At 44.9% G+C, this 22,087-nt stretch overlaps 1 protein-coding gene across 8 annotated transcripts in view; it reads right to left on the bottom strand.

The window, feature by feature from the left end:
- Nucleotides 1-1,959: 1,959 nt before the first annotated feature.
- LINGO1 (leucine rich repeat and Ig domain containing 1) overlaps nucleotides 1,960-22,087 on the bottom strand; it is a 282,576-nt gene continuing 262,448 nt past the window's right edge. For 7 of the 8 annotated variants that reach the window (XM_087972410.1, XM_087972409.1, XM_087972411.1 and 4 more), the window contains one exon: nucleotides 1,960-4,247. In XM_087972410.1, the coding sequence (XP_087828536.1) occupies nucleotides 2,391-4,235 (1,845 nt within the window). In that variant the 5' untranslated portion in view covers nucleotides 4,236-4,247 and the 3' untranslated portion in view covers nucleotides 1,960-2,390. Of the gene's footprint in view, nucleotides 4,248-7,223; nucleotides 7,371-22,087 lie in introns of those variants that run through there. The other variant, XR_015750752.1, reaches the window with a different exon arrangement.

Genomic DNA, 22,087 nt, shown 5'->3' with positions numbered 1-22,087 from the left:
GGTGTTGGTTCAAAAGATGGGCTGGAGGTGTAATTCTGTGTGAAGGCTAGTAGGAATCCCATGAGTAAGATATGGGTATGGACAGGCATCCAAGGAGGTTAGCAATGCTAACTTATAGGAGCATTGATAGAAGAGAATATCTGCAGCTCAGGATCGAATGTGGATATCTTTGGTGCTCCCTGAGGTTGGTTGTTTCCTTGCAGATGTTTCATGATCCAACTAGGTAACATTATCAGTACTACAAAAGAGTGAGGTTTGCTCTGAGCAAACAACCACTCCGTTTTGGCATTGATGACCCTAGCTGGGTCATGAAATGTCTGCAAGAAAACTACCAACCTCAGAGAGTACCAAAGATCCCACAGACTCGCATAGGATCCCAAACTTATTCTTTGCTGCAGGATATAACTAGAGAGGTTTTTTTTAGAATAAAAAAAAGTTGGAAGGGACCTTGGAGGTCTTCTAGTCTAACCCCCTGCCTAGGCAGGAAACCCTATACCACTTCAGACAAATGGTTATCTAATCTCTTCTTAAAAACCTCCAGTGACGGAGCACCCACAACTTCTGGAGGCAAGTTGTTCCACTGATTAATTGTTCTCACTGTCAGGAAATTCCTTAGTTCTAGGTTGCTTCTCTCCTTGATTAGTTTCCAGTTGCTTCTTGTTCTTCCCTCAAAAGTTAGTCCTCAAAACATTGCCCAAGCTACCCATTGATTATGTTAGGTGGGAACTCTTAAGAGTGGAAGATCAGGAACAACTGGAGGTCCAAATACTCTCTCACCAGATGGGAACATGGCAAGTACAGTATCTTGAAAGCATGGTCTTTTGTATGATGCTATCTCCTGAAAAACTCTCCAAGGTCCATAGCAGAGACCATGAAGGCCCAAAGGTAGTTTGGCTATTGCAGACCAGATCATTCATTCATTTGGTTCGCTGTTGTCTGTTCAGACTGTGCCTCACCCAGGTCTCAAGCTAGGGAGACATTTCTCATCCCTTGTCATCCGGTCCTTTTACAGGGAGGATCAAAGCTAGGGCTTTGACCACATAAAGCAGATGTTCTACCACCATAGTGCTATTCTCCCCTATGGAATTTAATCTGGCCTGATGGAATAGCCTGAAGGTGATCTAAATCAGGATCAAGAATTCCTTGACAAGGGAGGAGAAACACCATTCAGAATAACAAGGGAGTACATTCCACACTTATGGTTAAAAAGATTGTAGCTAGGCTACCCAATCTTCTGCCCTCGAAAATCCTTCAAATGTTGCTGAGAGCCTCGGTGGCGCAGTGGTTAGAGTGCAGTACTGCAAGCTACTCCCACTGCAATTTGGCAGATCGAATCCAACCAGGCTCAAGGTTGACTCAGCCTTCCATCCTTCTGAGGTGGGTAAAATGAGGACCCAAATTGTTGGGGACCAGAGGCTGGCTCTGTAAACTGCTTAGAGAGGACTGTGAAGCGGTATATAAGTCTAAGTGCTATTGCTATCATACAAGCCAGAGATTTCTATTCCTACAGTGTCATTCCAAGAAATTCACCCACTGATATCGGAGGTGGCCCACATATGCAGCTCCCAACATCTCCTGCTATATTGGATGAAGATGTTGGGATTCCATTGCAACAACTGGAATGCAATTGGTTCCAGGCATACGATATAGACATATCACTCTTTCTTCTTGGATACCCATCCTGTGCCTTTGCAAACAATTCAAGAAACCCAAATCAAAACCCAATGGTTCAAGAGAGACAGAACACTAACAAATCATATCCCCTTGAGGGGGTACATTATATATATATCACATCCCCCTGAAGTTCCTTCGTTAACAACAGGTAATCCTTCTTTTTATCTGAACTTCTTTTTATCTGAACTTTTTATCAGAAACCACCCTGATCCAGGTTTGAAAGGAAGGACCAAAAGAAAAGGAAGTGCACAGATCAAAAAGTCAAGATGTTGCATTCCAACTAGCTATAGGAAATAGGTTTTTTCTTTTATTATTTCAAGTTTTCATAAAAATCCGTAATTATTGAAATCAAAAGTTACAGAGGAAGTACGTAACTTTTTATGGTTTGTTGTTTTGAATTTTTGTTTTTTGTTTTCAGTTTGCTGCTGTCTTTTAAGATAGACACAGGAGTCCATCAGAGTTATGTCCTACAAACAGGAGAGATTCTGGAGATGTCAGCAGAACATTTTCACAAAGGAGGACAAGGAGGAGGAGGAGGAGGAGGAGGAGAAAGTGATGCGGGATTGTGGGGAGAGAAGGAGCGGGCTGGAAGAGCAGAGTGGAGAGAAGAGAGGTTGGCATTTGTGTTGACTCTTTGTGGTCACAATCGTCATTTGATTAAAAAGAACACTGCCCCATCCTTAGTAGGGTTGTCTCTGTTCTCCGGTTCTTCATCCTCAGATCATTTTCATGTTGAACTTACGCGGTGCATCAGCGGCGGAACTGAGGCCCGCGTCCGATTTCCGTGGGACATACTCGATTTCAATATTGTGCTTGGTGTTCCCTTTGCCTCTGCTCCAAAGGAAGAGGAGCACCAGGCAGAAGAGCACGACGCCCAGGAAAGAGATGAAACCCATGGTGGTGGCAATGATGAGGGTCTTGATATCGAAGGGGAAAGGCACGGTCGCACGCGTGCTGTTGGCATCACTCTCGTTCGGCTGGTTGGAGATGAAAGCGAAGGTCTTATTGGGTTGGTGGGGCCAGTCAGGGGAATAACTGCGGACGTGCAGGTGAGCCAGCATGGTGTCATTGCCTCCGGCGTTGCTGGCGATGCATAGGTAGGTGCCATTATCCTGAATCTGGGCGTAGCGCACCTCCAGAGTGCCATCGGGGAAGACGGTGAGCCGCCCATTGGTTTTGGTCGAGATGAGGTGCTTCCTTGGCGACAGCCACATGATGACCGGAGGTGGGTCTCCATCTGCACGGCAGATGAACTGCACGGTGTGGCCCTCGTCCACAAAGATCTGCTGGGGTTTGCGGTCCCGTATTCGCGACCGACGACAAATGAAGTAGTTCGGCAGGAGCACCTCGGAAAAATCCTTGAACTGTTTTCCCTGGACAAATTCAGGAGTCGCACAGGTGGGTTGCCTCTTATTGAAGTTCAGCCTCCAGCGACGTCGGAAGATCCAGAGAAGTCGGCAGTCACAAGCCAAGGGGTTATTATCTATGATAAGGGTTTCCAGATTCCCCACGGAGTGGAAGGCTGATTCTTCCAGTGTGTTCAGAAGATTCCCTGAAACGTTCAAGATCCGCAAGTAGTTCAGGCCACGGAATGCGTATGGTTCTACCACAGTGAGTTGACCCCCAACCAGTTGTATCTCCTGAAGCCTGAGTAGGTCATGAAGCATGGAGCCTTCGATGCTGACAATGGGGTTGTAGGACAGGTTCAGAAACCTGAGATAGACCAGGTGCCTCAAGGAGACATAAGGTATTGTCGTCAGGTTGCAGTGGGTGATGGACAAAGATGTCAGGTTGAGTCCATACAGGCAGTTGGATGTCATGGTGTCTAGATAGGGCCAATGTGAAATCTCCAGGATCTTAAGTCGATACAGCCTCTTAAAGGAGTAATCCCTGATGGCGTTAATATTCAGGTGACGCAGCTGTAGCACAATTAAGCCATGCAAGTGAGAAAGGGCTTCCGTAGGGATGGAGGTCAAGTTGCATTTCTCCAAGGTCAGATGTTCTAAGCTGTTGAGGCCACTAAAAGCCCGGTGGGAAATATAGACAAGATCATTGTCCCCAACCTCCAAAGACTTGAGGTTGTACAAGTCCTGGAACATGTAATCCAGAAGAATCACAATTTTGTTCTCACTAATGTCCAACTTGGTAAGGTTGCTGAGTCCCGTAAACACCCCAAGGGGGATAAGTTTGAGCCGGTTGCTCCGGAGACCCAGAGTCCTGAGGTTGAAGAGGTTATTGAAAGCCCCGGGCTCAATGCCACTGATAATATTCTCGTTTAACTCCAACTCCTCCAAGTGAGGAAAATTGACAAACTCATCCTGGTTCAGAGTCTTGATACGGTTTTTCCCCAGATCCAAGAGCTTGGTCTCGGTGGGGATGCCCTCAGGAACGGTCATGTATCGCTTCCGGTGGCAAGTCACCGAGCGTTCCTGGGCAGAGCAGTCACAGCGGGGTGGGCAACCTGTGGCAGAGCCTGAGAGGATGGATCCCAACATCAAGATGAGAATCGGCTGCCAACAGGCCAAGATCGGGCAATACATGCTCCACTTCCCCGCCACCATCCTATCTTTTACCTACAGAAGAGACAGGAGAGAAAGAAAACAAGGGTGAGAAACCAGGGGCATCAGATTTTCACAGCTTGCTCATAACATATACAATCAATCAATCAATCAAAATACAGGTGGAAGGGATCTTGGAGGTCTTCTAGACCAACCCCCTGCTCAAACAGGAGATCCTATATCATTCCAGAGATGTGGCTGTGCAGTCTCTTCTTTAGAAACCTCCAGTGAACTTCTGAAGGCCAGCTGTTCCGCTGGTTCATTGGTTCAGTACATCAATCAAAATATTAATTCAATACAAATAGTACTTTGAGTTACAACCATTCATTTAGCAACCATTTGAAGACAACGGCCTTGAAAAAAGGGACTTACAACCTGTTGGTAAACTCTCGGTCTAGCAGAGAGACAGGATCATGCACAGGGTTGGCCTGGAATCACTGCACAAGGCTAGGACCAGCCCTCCCTAACTTCCTTGGAGCCTTATCTATCTTCTTTAAGTCAAAATGAAATCAAATTTAATCATTGTCCCAACCTGGCCCGTAGCTGTGTTCCACCCCTGTGCACCAGTACTCAGCAACATCATACCATCCCACTTTAGAAGACAACAAGTTCTGGCTTGGCTATAGGCAAGGATGCTGAACAACAAGGCCCTCCCTATTCCCCAGGATAATGCGCAACCCATCACAAGGTTGAAATCCTGTAGGCCAAGCATGGAAAACAGCCATTCACTGAACATCTGCCTAGCTTAACCCCGTGGATACCTGGAGAGAGGACTGGTCCAAGTTACCTCCTTGAGGCCCGATCACTAGCGATCCCTCTACCAAACCACCTGCTTCTAATCTGCCTCGCTCTAATCTGGCCAAAATTAGATGTGATACTAGAAGAAAGGCCACTGCCTTATATCAGTGGGGATGGAAAGATTCTCCTTGTTGCGATTGTGGTGCTGCTATGCCAACTACTAGACATATTGTGCCCATGACACGCATTCTCTGGTTCCCTAGAAGATCTGCATGAAGCAACAACAGAGACGATCACTTGGATATCTGAACTGAACATCCAATGATGAGGTCATAGCCCTATAGAAGTTTTGGATATAATTATGTGTATTGTGTGTGTGGGGGGGTTTACTTCTCTTTGTCATGTTCTCATCATACGCTAAATAACACAAGGTTGAGAGACGGCTTATCGCCTTCATTTAATGACCCGATAATCCCTTGTGGGATGGAGTCTGGGCAGAGTTTTGTTCATCAGATATATTCTCATTGTGCCTTCCTCTACCTAGGATCGAACTCACAGCCTCCTGATTGCGAGGCAAGAGCTCCACCTCTACACCACCACACCGCTCTGTTGAGAAACTGCTTACGTTCTCCAAGAAACTCCGTTCAGGGACCCCTTTGTGTCTGGTATGTCAAATTATCTGGCAGAAGTGATGGCTTTGTCAAGCCTCGCAATCATCCGACAACTCCTTCGCCTTCTCAGAGGGATGCTAACACGTGATGCCCTATGACTTCTGGGGCCCCCATGTTTTGTGTCGCTCAAGCTGTTACAAAAGATTGCGTTGTGTTGATATTGCCTATTGTCCCGATTTTGATCTGCGGCCCCAGGAGCCACGTTTATCTCCATTGTGATGTACATGCTCAGCGTTTGTTGTGGCTATTCCTTTTTATGGCTGGGGACGGAGGCACGTTGCTGTTCAAGGTTTGGAGCAATGGAGAGCGCCGAATGCTCTTTATGGCTCTTGACTATGTACATTGCTTTTCTGGTGTCTGTGTAGAATTTTTTTTTTTCATTTGGCAGAGTTGTACATTTCCTGCTTCAATTTCTGCAGGACACACAGTCCTGACAGTCCCAAAGTACCAACAAGATGCTAACGTTCACAGAGAGATCTTTGAGTTGGAGATCCTGCATGGCAAAATGTCAACACACAACATGATCATAGTCCTCTTAAAGAATATAAGAATATAAGCAGTGACTGGCTGGATTCAATTCTTCATCCACCCCTAAGATCATTGCTTTTATTAAATCAAATAAAGGCACCTATTCTTTTCTCCACTGAGTAGTAATGGAGCTATCAAACATCCACGTAAATGACAACTTGATAAGTTATCCCAAATGATAAGGGTGTTGATAACTTCCCCCTGAGCTGATATCATACTAGATTTTAATTCCCTCAAATAACATCTGGAATGCCACTGCCTCTTATCTACCTTACATATCCAAAGAATCAGAGAAGGGGAAAAAAACCACCCCGGTTTCACAAACATCTTTTCCCTCTTGTTATTCTCATTTAGACCTGTCATCTTGCTGATAAGGGGATGTTGTTTTTGCAAGTGCAAAGAAAAAAAAAACCAAGAAGAAAGAACAGGCATTTTCCTTTCAGGAGAGAGGGAAAGGAGGGGGAAGAAACACAGCCTCAGACAGGTTAATAAACTTCCTAATGATTCGGAATAAGAACAACGTAGTAGGTACTAGTCTTGAATATTTTACAGCCTGACAAGTGGAAGGGAGCAGCAATTGTGATCTGCTGGTGTTTTTTTTTATTATGTATATGTGTGTGCATGGTTCTAGACCACACACTTATAGCATTTAAGAATGCTAAGAGTGATCATTGCTAAGAATGATCATTGTTAGCAAAAGGACCCCATAAATGCTACACGTGTGTGGTCCAGAACCGTGCACACACATATACGTGTTACGTTTCTTAGGAATCACATCTATTGTAGTCTCTGTGTCAGCATTCCAACTAACCAACTCCAAACCAACAAACTCTGAGACAGACATTTTCTCAAAGTTCCATTTTATTAGAGTTCTCATATTGGCACATCTAGGAAACCCCAAATCTGAGAGTTCTGGGTTTTCCCTTCCCAAAAGAGAATCAAAGATCCATCCCCTGCACCCATCAGTCCATCACGTGGCCCAATCAAATCTTTGTCCCAACTGGAGACATCCCTCCGGTCACTCCCCTCCAAGGCAACATGTCCTTGACTCTCTGAGAAAGGAATGTTGTTGAATCTAATCTTCTACCTCACTAGGAAATGCCTCCTCCCAAATTCCCAGGCACCGAATGTGGCAGCCTCGAAGCTTCCAAGTAAAAAAATGGCCTCCCAGGCTGAACACTCTGTGTTGTTGAGAGAGACACTGAAAGAAAGGAAGAGAGGAAGCAGAAACATCACTTGCCAAGCAAAATAGAGTCATCAAGGTTGTTAGACGTCTAAGGGGTCTAATTAAAATGAAATTCAAAGCTCATTATATTGAAGAGAACTACAATGGATATTGGAGTGAAATATTTCATGGACAGCTTCTTGATGAAGAGCTAATCTTCCTCCACAGGAAGAGGAAGAGGGTACTTGTGTTCCCTTGATATAACAAGACCTATACTTTTAGATGATTCATCCAACAGGATGATGAATTCCCAGAGTGGACTTCATTTCATTTGAACCTCAGAGGAACATAGTTCTGATTTACACACAGAAAAAGAAAAGAAAAAGCACAAGTACTCTTAAGGCAGGAGAGACTTTCTCCCCTGCCCTGGTTCTCCTATGCAACACAGGAGCTGAGTGAAGTCTAACTTTGGAGTTGCATCAGAAGACATCAGCTGGGAAGGTTCTATCAGCTTAACGCCCCCAAACGTCCTATTCAGAGGTGGTGAATTCAGCAGGTTCTGACCGGTTCTGGAGAACTGGTAGCAGAAATTTTGAATAGTTGGGAGAACCGGCCAATCCCACCTCTGAATGACCCCGCCAACCCCATCTCTTCTCTGCCTGCCATCGAGTCCCATCTGATTGGCTGGATCTTCTTTGATTGCCCTGCACAGGAGAACAGAGCTGGAAAGCAGGTTAGTGGGATGGGGAGGGAAGGGAAGGGGGATTTTGCAGTAACCTTCCCCTGCCACGCCCACCAAGCCATGCCCACCAAGCCACGCCCACAGAACCGGTAGTAAAAAAATTTGAATTCCACCACTGCAACACATTATATTTGACTGCCAGATAATCTTCTCGATCATATCACGATGACTGACATGGCACTAAAACGTCATACATCGTACGATTTATGACCACAATTGAGCCCACAATTCATGTTGCTAAGTGAGACAGTTGTTAACGTGTCTGTGTAACATGTAAAACTGTTGTTCGATCAGGCAGGGCGAGTGGTGGCCTAGCCTATTAGCAACATCTTTTCTTGATCTACCTAAATGAGGAGGGAGAGATTGCATTCCGGTTGGATCTCCAGACCCAAGCTCTGAGTAGACCTGGAGAGCCTAAATGACAACTTTGTCGACCTCTTTAGGAAAAAAAAGTACGGGAGAAAATCCACATGGGCAAATTGACACGGTCCCAACATAAACCAATGGATTATATAACCCTGCCATTTGGTCACTTCCTACTTTGATGTGATAACCTTGATGACTTTCATCTCTCCTTCTGACCATTTCTTTTCTGTCTTCTCTTCAATATGCAGAAGTCGTTCCCTTCCTCTCCTTCCTTCTTAATCTTAATTTCCCAAAGCTGAATAGATTCATTTCTGTCTTCCCAGTCTTCATGTCTTCCAGATGCTTTATTGTTGGTACTGCTCTTCCCTGATAAGTTCAGTGTCATTAATATATTTGAATATATTTATCCTCAGAAAGCCCTTGGATGGGAGACAAGGGCCACTATCTCATTTTCTTTTTTATTATCCTGGGCTTCATTTATCTGGCAATGTGCAAAAACAACATCTCAAATTCATTTAGATAACGAGATGTTGATGATAAAGACGGGGATTGTTTACAAAATGTGTCTTGAAGAGGCAGATCGTACAAACTGCAATGGAAGTCAGTATGACAGGCTGGGACTATGTTCTTTGGGGTCCAATCTCTCTCACTCTTGCTTGTATCAAACTAACAGATCAAAGAGAACATTGGTCTTGAGATGCTTTGAGAGTCTTATTCACTTGTGCCCTTAGACCTATCTTAGGCTATCTGTAGTTAATTTGCCTTATCCAGAAACTTCAAGACTTTCCTTTTGAGGAAGAGTGGAGCTGCCAACCTTCCTCAGAGAGGTCAACATATTCTCCAAAGTACCAACAGCAAGACAAGAAGCAGTGGATGGAAACTAATGAAGGACAGAAGCAATTTAGAACTAAGGAGAAATTTCCTGACAGTTAGAACAATTAATCAGTGGAATTACTTGCCTCCAGAAATTGTGGGTGCTCCATCCCTGGAGGTTTTAAAAAAGAGATTGGACAGCCATTTGTCTGAAAGGGTCTAGGAAGTCTCCTGTTTGAGCAGGGGTTAGATTAGAAGACCTCCAAGGTCCCTTCCAACTCTGTCATACTGTTATTATATTGTTATTGATCCTTCTCCTGAATCAAGCTGGTATCTCCGTTAAATGACTCGTCAAATATTATAACTTGGTTTCTAATAGTTGGAACACAGTCTAATACTGTCATATATTTCATGACCCCAAAAATCTCTTTGTGCATTCCAGCTCTTTTGGATGTCAGTTTTGACCAACCCACACCGTCCTGATTTTTGGTTAGGACCCTCCATACCCCAATGGGCTATTTTGATTGTGAGTATCAGCAAAACCACACGTTTGCTTTCTTTTCCCATCACCGTTCCACATGTGAACTTCAGTGCAATGTTGTTCTGAAAGAGCGATCTCAAATCATGACAGCATTAGAACAGGTTGAAGAATCTGAGCTTACTTCATTATTATTAGGTTTTGACACACCAACTTGAAGAATCCAAAATAAAGACCACGGTCTGCCTCAGTGGTGGGATTCAGCCAGTTTGCACCAGTTCGGGAGAACCGGTTGTTAACTGTCTGAGCAGTTTGGCAAACTGGTTGTCTCTCAGGGCAGAGAACCGGTTGTTCAATCATTTGAATCCCACCACTGATCTGCATGCTTCCTTAGGTGTGTCCCACAAAAAAGTCGGGGGATGAACAGAGATCAAGTAACCGCACAGCACAACTGGAAAGAGATTTACAAGTTTGTTTGGATATCTCGTGCAGCTTTCAAACAATTCAGACCAGAAATACTGGCTTTGAAGAGTTCCCAAGCAGGACTGACATCTTGAAGAGCTGCTATGACCAGAAGAGGGCCAGCTGGACCCATCACCTGACTTGATCAATGGCCAATCTCTAAATTCTCCAAGAATCCCTCTAGATGTCCATTCAAAAACAAGCTAATCAAGACAGTACATGGGTAGGCTTAGCAAGATAGCAACCATATGGATTGCTTTACAGAAGAAGTTTCTCTAACTTGAAGGCTTGTCATGGAGAGTTTTCTCTGTGAAGGCATCATTTCTGTTTCTAGGCTGAGCCAAATCCTCTTCTCAGGCTCATGGGGCCTCTGACTGCAGATTTCAAGGCTAAAATTGGGTAATAAACCACACAGCAGAGTGTACTCATGTTTTCTGACCTTGGATGGCAAACAAATGAAAAATAGATAGATATAACTTAAAGACTCTTCCCTCAAAGCAAGAGAAGGAAGGAAAACAAGGTCTGAACTCCAGCCTCCTTCTCCAGGCCTTCATCACTATTACCATCAAAAGACCCACACATCAAGTTATAACAAATAATTATTTCTAACTGTGCACGCATATATGCACACAAATACCTGTAAACCCAGTGGTGGCACATGTTAATGTTCTGGAAATATGTAGCAAGAGAAGAGAATATTTGTAGCACAGGGTTGAAATGGGGTCCTTGATGCTCTCTGAGGTTGCTGGTTGTTGTTTTTGCAGATGTTTCATTACCCAACTAGATAATCATCAGATGTTTCATCACCCAACTAGGTAACATCATCAGTTTAGGTAATGAAATGTCTGCAAGAAAACGATGCTCAGAGAGCACCAAGGACCCCACAGTTCAACCCTGAGCTACAAATATGTTCTTCTATGGATAATCAAGTCATTAGATGTTTCATTACTCAAAGAGGTAATATCATCGGTGCACTCATGATGTTACCTACTTGGGTAATGAAACATCTGAAAAAAACCCACCACCAAATTCAGAGAGCACCCAGGAGTCTAGGTACTGTGGTCCTTCACCCACCAAGGAACATTAAATTCTAACATGGAGTAATGATACGATATTACATTGGGAGGCTGCCTTTCTCTCTACCAATCTACCTTCAAATTTATATGGCTGACCACACTTGAACTGTGGATGATATAAGGAACAAAAAGCATACTCAACCTATAATCCCCCCGCAAACAAGTCACGTCCCCTCAAAAAATCTCAGATCATACCTGATGAGCCCATCCTCACCCCAAAGTTCCTGCATCTGACACATTGGCCCCAGTCCCTGGATGAAGATTGAAGGATTCAAGGTCTTCTGAAAGGCCAGTAGATTTAGGGCCATCTGTGAGGGACAAGAGGTTCCAAGACCGAGAAGACAATGCTTCTAAGGATCCATCTAGGGACACTGTTTGAGGGAGAGGAGGTGGAACATTTCTATTCAGCCAAATTCTGCTGGGATTTATCTCCGGTAGATTGGAAGCCAGCTGGTGTTATCTGGACTTGGAAGTGGACCAAATTTGGGCCTGTTGATCATTTGGATAGGGAACTATCAAAGAATCCCAGATCTGTCAGCTCGTGTTAGAAGTGGAAGAACATTTCAAAAGAAGTCAGTTGCAAACCCAATTTTCTAGCATGGCTTACGAAATAGATGGATCTGACTGCCAGGTCACCAGAGGAAAGCATGAAGGAGACTTAACATTTTCTCTGGAAGATTTTCTACTCCCCAATTTTTCATTGTGCAATTAAAAACAAAACAAAATTTGAGAGGAACATTTTATCACCTACAACAATGGCTGCCTGTTCAGGATTTTGTGAAATACAAATGAGAGTGGTTCTGTAAAAACCTTAAAGTAGAGATCCTACATTTTCTATGAGTTCATTTCCAGGCCTAGGAAATGTGTATTTCTAAAAACAAAATGGCAGGAAATGGAGATGGGGAAAAAACCCCTCTCAATTCAATGAAAAAAGTGAACATGGACCAGTCTGGAGCCCAAAGAAATGGGCTGGGATTCTACCGGTTCAGACTGGTTCAGGTGAGCCGGTTGTTCTGGTGATCATTGGGATCCCCTCCACCCACCCCTGCTCTTTCCTTGTTTTGGAGCACAGCTGATTCATGTGGGAGAGCGGTTTTGCCTCAGCTGTTTTACTCACCGGGGCTGCAGTAGAAGGTAAGTATTATAGCTGAAAACGGGCTTTTGAAAATGGTGTGCACGCATGCAAAGCATGCAATCACCGAACCAGTTGTTGCACTGGTTGAATCGCACCACTGACAGAAGCCCATAACTATAATTCTTGAAGGGCTGTCATGGGGAAGAAGACTTCAATTTACTCTCCAAAGCACCAGAAGGCAGGAGAAGAAGCAATGAGTGGAAGCTGGTCAGAGGGAGACCCAAACTTGGAAATAAAGAAGAATTTCCTGATAATGAGAATGAGCAATCGATGGAACAGCTTCCTCAGTGGAGGTTTTCAAGAAAAGACTGGACAACCACTTCTCCGGGTATGATATAAGAAGGATATAGGCAGGAGGTTGGACTAGAAGACCTCCAAGGTCCCTTCCAGCCCTATGATTCTTCAATCAATCAGAATAGATCTGGAAGGGACCTTGGAGGTCTTCTAGTCCAGCTCTCCAAGGTCCCTTCCAGCTCTATGATTCTTCAATCAATCAGAATAGATCTGGAAGGGACCTTGGAGGTCTTCTAGTCCAGCTCTCCAAGGTCCCTTCCAGCTCTATGATTCTTCAATCAATCAGAATAGATCTGGAAGGGACCTTGGAGGTCTTCTAGTCCAGCCCTCTGCTCAAGCAAGTGACCCTATGACATTTCAGACTGTCCAGTCTTTTCTTAAAATTTCTAGTGATGGAGAACCTACAACTTCTGAAGGCCATCTATTCCACTGGTTAATTGTCCAGGAAGGGAGGAAGGAAGGAAGGAAGGAAAGAAGGAGAAGGATGGAAGGAAAGAGAAGGAAGGAAAGAAGGAAGGAAAGAAGGACGGAAAGAGGGAAGGAAGGAAGGAAGGTGAGATAATGAGTGAAAGTGGGTCAGAGGAAGATCCAACCAGGAATTAAGGAGAAATTTCCTGACAATCAATCAATGGAACAGTCCATCTCCTGGAGTTGTGGGTTGTCCATCATTGGAGGTCCTCAAGAAAAGACTGGAAAGTTATTTGTCCAGGATGGGATAGACTCCTACATTGGGTAAGGGGCTGGACTAGAAGACCTCCAAGGTCCTTTTCAGCTCTATGGTTCTAGGATCCTCTTTCTACTTAATCTCTGGAATGGAGACGTCCATGAGACCCACTTTTGTGATCTTGATTTGTCCTCTTTGATCGTTTCAGAAAGCACCTTGACTGCAAGCTTTGGAGAAAAAAAAATCTACCTCTTTAATTGCCTTCCCAATTCAGACTTCTGGGACCAAAGGTGAAGCGGAGGGTGAACCTCTCCACGAAGGAGAAACTATGCTGACGGAGCACAACTGGGGCAGGACTTCACTATTATTTATTTTTTTAAAAAGAGAGTGAGAAAAATAGTCCCCAAACAAAATTTTGGAATCAGCTAAAAAGGGTCCATCATAAATTACCTCTCTGAACTGGGTGCGTCGCTGAAGGGTTTCATTTCTGGCTTCAGCGGACAGTTTGTGGTGGGAGAGCCAAAGAATAAATGAGAAGCGAGTCAGCAAGCATGGAAGGAGTGCTGGGATAGATCTTTGCTCCCCGTCTCACTACGGGCGGGGCAGGTAAGGATGGAAACTATGGGAAGAAACCCCTTAATTTTGTTTGTTTTGGTTTTCTGCTGGGTCCTTCTGATGTTTTTTTCCTCTCTGCTGATTTTCTGAGGAAAGATCTAGACAGAAAACTTAGAACCTTCCTTCAAAAAGGAATAATTTTGGCAGAGATTGGGAATAAGATACTGATAATGTTACTTAGTTGGGTCATGAAATGTCCTCAAGGAAACAACCAAGGCCAGAAAGCACCAAGGACCCCAGAGTTGTCCTCCTCCTCCTCCTCCTCCTCCTCCTCCTCCTCCTCCTCCACCACCACCTCCTCCTCCTCCTCCTCCTCCTCCTCCACCACCACCTCCTCCTCCTCCTCCTCCTTCTAGCATTGATGATGATGTTACCTAGTTGGGTCATGAAATGTCTTCAAGGAAACAACCAAGACCAGAAAGCACAAAGGATCCCACAGTTCTCCTCCTCCCCTCCCCTTCCTCCTCTCCCTTCCAGCACTGATGATGTTATCTAGTTGGGTATTGAAATGACTTCAAGGAAACAACCAAAGCCAGAAAGCACCTAAGACCCCACAGTTGTTGTCATTGTCATTGTTGTTGTCATTGTCCTCCTCCTCTTCCTCCTCCTCCTCCTCTCTCTCTTCCTCCCCCCCCAAGCCTCTCTCCCTACTAGCACTGATGATGTTACCTAGTTGGGTGAAGAAACATCTGCAAGGAAACACCCAAGTTCAGAGAGCACCCAGAATTGCACCCACACTGGGAACAATCCTAGCACCAGTTATGAGTACAAAAATTATTGAATGGTTCTTATGCCGCTGAAAGATCCGTCTGCAAGCTTTGTTAGAGAAATTACATTTTACTGCATATTGTTATGAACCAACCAAGCTTCCCAGAAGAGTGGAACTTAATTCCCTAAGGTACCCTGGCCATGGTTGATGGCAAAACTAAAAATTAATCTCTGCATCTCCATTTTCGAATACCAACAACAGCCCTTAGGCCTGAACTTTCTGGTGCAAATGCTTGTGGTTATCCCCGCTAAATTAAATTTCATTGAACATAGGTCTGTTTTGGAGATAAAGACTCCAGGTTTACAAATAAATATTTAATATCCATTCCTGCTGCTTCGAGAGACCTTGGGCTCAGGGCGAAGAACTCTGCAAAGCAGCAGAACAAAAAGAGAAAAGGCTTTTCTTTCCAAAAACATTTAAGCCTCTGCTTTCCACACACCATTTATTTGCAGGCTGTGAGGACACCATCGGCTTAACTTGCTTACTGAATTAAGCCATTTTCAACAGTCCCACATCAAAAGGATCTTGCTAGGAATCCCGGCTAAAGCTGGTTTTCAATATGGAATGTCCACTAAATGGATCAGGGCACTTATGAGATGTTTGGAAGTCCAGGAGCCATACCTCCCTCCCTCCCTCCCTCCCTCCTTCCTTCCCTCCCTCCCTTCCTTCCTTCTATTCCTCCCTCATTTTCTCTCCCCCCTCTCCTCTTCCTCCCTCATTTTCTCTTCTCCCTCCCTCCCCTCCTCCCTCTCTCCCTTCCTCCCCTCTTCCTCCCTCATTTTCCTTCCTTCCTTCCTTCCTTCCTTCCTTCCTTCCTTCCTTCCTTCCTTCCTTCCTTCCTTCCTTCCTTCCTTCCTTCCTTCCTTCCTTTTCTTCTATTCCTCCCTCATTTTCTCTCCCTCCTCTCCTCTTCCTCCCTCATTTTCTCTTCTCCCTCCCTCCCCTCCTCCCTCTCTCCCTTCCTCCCCTCTTCCTCCCTCGTTTTCCTTCCTTCCTTCCTTCCTTCCTTCCTTCCTTCCTTCCTTCCTTCCTTCCTTCCTTCCCTTCCTCCTCCCTCCCTCCCTCCCTCCCTCCCTCCCTCCCTCCCTTTTCCCTCCCTCCCTCCCTCCTTTTCTCTCCTTCCTTCTTCCTCCCTCCCCCCCAACCAGGAAATGACGTCTACCCACTGTGCCTTTAGAGGCCCCAAACGTATTTGCAGAAATATGTTTTAGAGTTCCGGCACTGGGCTTTGTACCACCTTGACTTACACCTGCTGTGCATTTGTTTTAACCCAAGGAAGAAACACGGTGCGCTAGAGGTCAGAGGGCAGGTGCCACAGATCCAAAGGCTAATGTGTTCCAGAGGGGGTGTTATCTTGAGTGGACTGTGCTTTCCGTGGCTCTTCCCTTTAGCCTGGCGACTGTCGGCTTGGCTCCCTTTGCAACCCTGGAGAGCAGTCTAAAGCAATCAGTGGCACCAGACTGAACGCCCAAGATCCCAGGAGGATCAGACCAGATTGACAGAGGAGATGTTCTCCAATGTGCTCTCTCCAGCCTTCTCCATCTCCCTCCCTCTCTCCTGTGTGTGTGTGTGTGTGTGTGTGTGTGTGTGTGTTTGTATTGCACTGGTGATTGAAGGAGGGCAGGTATGCTTGTCACACCTTTTAACAATACAGCACACCAGAGGTGGGATCCTACCTATTCCACTACCGGTTCGGTGATTGTGTGCATGCGCACCTAATGCGTGTGTACCTAACACACACACACACACACACACACACACCAGCTGAGGCCTGCATCGCCAGTCAGCTGAGAGGATAAAGAAAAGTGCAGGGGCTGGTGGGAGGACCAATCTTGCGCTTTTCCCTTCTTTCTCCGCTCAGCTGATCGTGGGAGGCTATTTTTTACTACCAGTTGGGTCAAAGAAGGTAGCAGTTTTGCTACCGGTTCGCCTGAACCGGTCCAAACCGGTAGCATACCACCAACTGCGGTACACCCATTCCTTTACCTTTTTTCTACGTCTAATCTTTACTTATGAACTCTGCTGAATTGAATTATTTTGTGGATCAATTCCACCCAACAGCACAAGCTCCGTTTGAATGGGTGTGCCTTGTTCTCTCTCTGTGTGTGTTTGTGTGTGTGTGGTTTCTTAATTACTTCAGCAATCTTCTTCTGGAACTATAATAAATATTTTAGCAGAAGTAAAGTAATCTGGATGCAAAATGTCAAACAGGCCAGTTGATTAAGAAACCAACCTAAACCCAGGTAGGCTTTCTACACATGCATTGAATTATGACCCCCATTATCCCTGATCCTTGGCTGAATTAGTGCCTTGGGGAACGGAAGTCCAAAATATCTTGAAGGCACCAGCTGCCTAATGCTGAAGTAGGTAAGGACTGAAAATAAATCTCTCCATATTGCTGTCAACATAGTTGGATAGAAGCTTGTTCCGTCATGAAGAAAAATTATTTCACTGGTGCTTCAAAACAGGTCATTTGGTGCATTGGGAAAGGGCGGTCAAGCCAGTTCATACCAGTTGATGCCTAGCTCTGTGGCTGAACATTTATCTAAAAAAGTGACCCAGGGACATGAAATAAATGCTCAGATTGCAGTTCTGAATCCTGGTTTGTGGGGGAATGTAACGGTTCTGCTTCACTTCAAGCTGTTTTCTTCCTGATCAAGAGTTCGAGATTATTATTATTTTTTTATCTTTGTTATTGTATATGTTGCCTGCAGCAAAAACTCTACACCCACAGAAATACCGACATCAATCGCCATAACAGGAGAACGGAGGGGAAAAGTGATGGAGCCAGCAGAAATAATGGCAACATTTAATTAGAGAAAAGAACACATCCAGCATTGTTTCTACTGAGAAACTGCTTCTGCATTTTGTACTCGACTTAGAACAAAATAACGTTATGTCAGACAAGGAGACCCGAACTCATTGGTAGCCTCACATTGCAATGAACAAGGGGACATACATTCAGTTTTGCAGCTAACTAAGATTGTTGGACTAGCAGGCACAAAAACAGCCAGGGAAGTGATTGAAGCCTGGGAAATGGGGCCCCTCATCAATCGAGTGCTGACTTATCACCAGCTTATCAAGTACTTAGATAAGGGCACAAGGAAACAATAGCCAATGACTTATTAGCCAGCCATCAACACCCCAATCAACAACTAAAAAACCCACACAAAACCAGGTACCATATAAATACCACAGACAGAATAACCTAAAACACACACTCCACTAGAGAGACGTTTCCTAAGGATGAGCTCCCAGCATGAGTCCAAAAATTTGGCCCCATATTATATTATGGTATAAATTATCATGGCGCAGTGGTTAGAATGCAGTACTGCAAGTTAACTCTGCTGACTGCTAGCAGTTTGATCCTGACCGGCTCAAGGTTGACTCAGCTTTCCATCTTTCTGAGGTGGGTAAAACGAGGACCCAGATTGTTTGAGGGCAAGATGCTGACTCTGTAAACTGCTTAGAGAGGGCTGTAAAGCGCTGTGAAGCAGTATATAAGTCTAAGTGCTATTCCTTCCTTCCTTCCTTCCTTCCTTCCTTCCTTCTTTCCTTCCTGTTAGAATGCAGTAGTGCAGGCTAACTCTGCCCACAGCCTGGAGTTCGATTCTCACTGGCTCAAGTTTGACTCAGCCTTCCATCCTTCTGAGGTTGATAACATGAGGAAGACTCAGATTGTTGGAGGCAATAGGCTGATTCTGTAAACTGCTTAGAGAGGGCTGTAAGGCCCTGTGAAGAGGTATATAAGCAGTATATAAGTACATTTGCTATGATAACTTTAATAAAATTCTTTTTTTTTTTAAATTAAAAAAGCTGTTTTCTTTCTGCCCTGGTTTGGATCTTGAGCACTATTTCTGGAAACAGCTTTCACCCACTCTCTTCTGTAGCTCAGATGATTACTATCCTTCCTCCACCAGAAACATTTTCTCATGCATCTCAGATAGGCACCTCTAGATATTGTGCAACATTTCAGAAGCAATTGGCCAGACAGTCAGGGAAAGGCTGTGATGAGGAGAGATCTCCGAAATATGAGGAAGGGAGCGGGACAAGAGGAATAAATCAATTTTATGTTCTGAGGAAAGAGCTCGGTGTTCTGAGATAATGTCCTCTTTGCCTTTTGATGTTCTCCATATCTGCAAGACCAACGCATCTTTTTCCACTGCAGTGCAGAAGGGCTCTCATGGCTCCAGTGTTTTCTATCATGAGCAAAACGAGTTGGAGAAAGAAATTAAAAATAAAATAAAATTCTTCCAGGTTTCAAAAGGTAGAGAGAGGGCTGAGGAAGCTGTAGAATCATCTCCCATGAGAAATGCTGGCAGTTTCATCACTGGAGGCAAGTGGTTTAAAAACTAGGTTAGGTAAAACGTAGGAGAAGTGATCTAAAAAGGGAACTGGAGGGAGGGGATATCTTGCCTGCACAGAGGTTGGCTTGAAGCCTAAGCTAGCAGGTGGATGGGGGAAGATGGGATCTGTGGTCCAACAAATCAGGCAGCACCCAATTGTGGTCAGCTGTCTTTATGTTTGACCTGAAGGTCAATATTGATAGAGGGATGCTGTCAGGTCAAATCTGTTTCCGTGGGGTCCTTGTTGATCTCTGAGCTTGGCTGCTAAGCTAGCACTGATATTGTTACCTAGCTGGATCGTTAAATGTCTGCAATCAAGCTCGGACAGCAATAAGGACCCCACCGTCCTCTTCCTCCCCTCCTCCAGAAATTCCACTCCCTTCTATCACTGATGATGTGACCTAGTTGGGTTGTGAAACATCCGCAAGAAAACAACCAGGCTCGAAGAGCACCCAGGATCCCACAACTCTTGAGTTACAAATATTTTCTTCCAGCAAACATGTTGGAACAGATCCTTTGTACAAAGTAGACATTTACAATTGAGCAGGAGTGGACGTCTTTTGTGTACAGAATGTGCCAATCTAAACCCCAGTCCAAGATTTCCAATATCTCAGGTTTTCCCACAACGAAGAGGGAGCCAAGCTATTCTCCAAGGGCAGGACAAGAAGCAAAAGATGGAAATTAATCAAGTAGAGAATCAAGCTAAAACTAAGAAGAAATCTCCCGACAGGGAGAACAATTAATCAGTGGAACAACTTGCCTCTAGAAGTTGTGAATGCTCCAACACTGGAAGTTTTTAAAAAAGAGATTGGACAACCATTTGTCTGAAATGGTCTAGGGTTTTCTGCCTGAGCAAGGAGTTGGACTAGAAGACCTCCAAGGTCCCTTCCAACTCTATTATTCTATTCTATTTCAGATTGCCACATATTTCTGATTTTGGATCCAATGATCTTTTTCCACAGACGTTCAATCTAGATGTTTAAATTGGCCAACGTGCATGATGAGACAGGTTCTAGAAGGCAGAGAGCTAGCCAAATGGTGACCTTGCTTGGCCTTCCCATCCATAGGTCCTGTCAAGCTGGCCAATGGTAGGAAACCAGGGAAGAAAGAAAGACAACGTCAACCAAACCCTCAAACCTCAACGTGTCTCCATTAAACCATTCACGGTAAACAACTAACCTCACCAAGGAGAAAAAACAACCCAGAGACAAGTTCCTAGCTGGGTAAGAAGCCTGTTATGAGACTTTAAAAAATGGCTTTCCATTCCTAATGTTTAATTTAGAGTGGGAAGGAGAGACATTTGCATTCTCGTGACATATCTCCCCAATAACCACTAATTAATGTGATGCCGCTTAAATTAGGCAAAGGGATGAAGGTCTATCACTCTTACTGGAGCAAGCGTGGCTCTGAGTTTGTAGCTGGGCCTTCCATGTTGCTGAATAGGTTTGGATGAGGGCGAGCCCAACCAAGATGTGTTTTAGAACAGTGGTCGCCAGCCAGTGGGCCGGGGACCATTGGTGGTCCCTGAGAAAAATTTGGGTGGTCTGCAGAGAAATGTCATCCCCAAAGCAATTAATCCAGGCTGCACGGGAGCACAAGGCTGCACCAACATGGCCCGCGGGAACACAAGGCTTGCGTTGCTTGCATTGCAAACAACACGAGGTAGTGAGGGGAGGGGGGAAAGGGCAGAGGGGAAGAACTTGCCCCACTCACTCCACACTCCTGGCCTGGCCACCGGGCTGCTTCTTTCCACTTCTTTCTTCTTCTGCTTTTGGCTGCACGCAAGGAAAGCAGCCAAAGTCTTTCTTTCTCTCCCCCAAATGTGTCTTTGGGATCCTGCAAGTTATCCTGCTCCAAGAGGCTGCGCTGGCACAACAAGTCTCACAAAGACTCATTTCTGACGGAGTTTGGGGCAGAGAAAGAAAGACTTCTGCGGCTTCTGCTGCTTTCCTTGCATGTAGCCAAAAGTCTCTCTCTCTCTCCCGCCCCCCAGAACGGAGCTGGAGACGGTATCCTGAGATCTCAAATAAAGAACAATCGATCGGTAGGAAAATGGGGTGGGGAATTTTCCTGCAGTGCACACACACACACACACACACACACACCTTGGCAGCTTTCAGATATGGAGGGTGGAGATTTTATCTTTTTCTCCGGTGCTAGTGAAAGGAAGCAGAATTCTCTTGCCAAACCCATCTCACAGAACCTATGCAGAAAACCTGCTAAGCCATAATTAATAAATAAATAAACTTGGTTCAGGGAGATGATACACAGAGACCTGGTTCATACAAGGAACCAAGCTACAGACATTGCTTTGCAAACTATATGGGTGGGTTCATACAGAATGGGCCAACTCGCCTCGGCCAACTCAACGCAGCCATCTTGGCATGGTCAAATCACTGCGGCCACCTCGATGCAGCCATCTTGACATGGTCAATTCACTGAAGCCAACTCAATGCAGCCATCTTGGCATGGTCAAATCACTGCAGCCAACTCAATGCAGCCATCTTGGTATGGTCAAATCATTGCAGCCAACTCAATGCAGCCGTTTTGACATGGTCAGATCACTGCAGCCAACTCAACGCAGCCATCTTGACATGGTCAATTCACTGTGGCCAACTCAATGCAGCCAACTCGCTGCAGGACAACTCCCGGTGATGCAGTTTAACCATTCCATTTAATTATTTAAAATAAAATTTTAAAATATTTTAATTTTTGCCATTCACATTTCATTTTGTCCCTCCTTCAGCGACTTTTCTCTAACGATTCTATTCCACCATTTCTTTGATATTCGTGTAACTCTTATCCCGTGGCAAGTTGGCCATGTGGCTCTAGACCTGAGTTCATATAGCATGCTAAGCCCACAACCAAACAAGCCACGTTAGGGGTTCGCCAGCTGTGCAAACCCCATCATTATTTCAGAAGAAATCTTTTGGGTCATCTGAACCAATCCACAGTTGGAGGTAGGGTCCCTGCGTTGACCCAACCAATGATGC

This window comes from Notechis scutatus, chromosome 11, assembly GCF_049901735.1.
Source record: "Notechis scutatus isolate UNSWTSFEM ecotype Mainland chromosome 11, rNotScu1.2, whole genome shotgun sequence".
Taxonomy (NCBI): Eukaryota; Metazoa; Chordata; class Lepidosauria; order Squamata; family Elapidae; genus Notechis; species Notechis scutatus.
The sequence above is the reverse complement of the archived record's forward strand: the minus strand, read 5'-3'. Positions and strand labels throughout refer to the sequence as shown.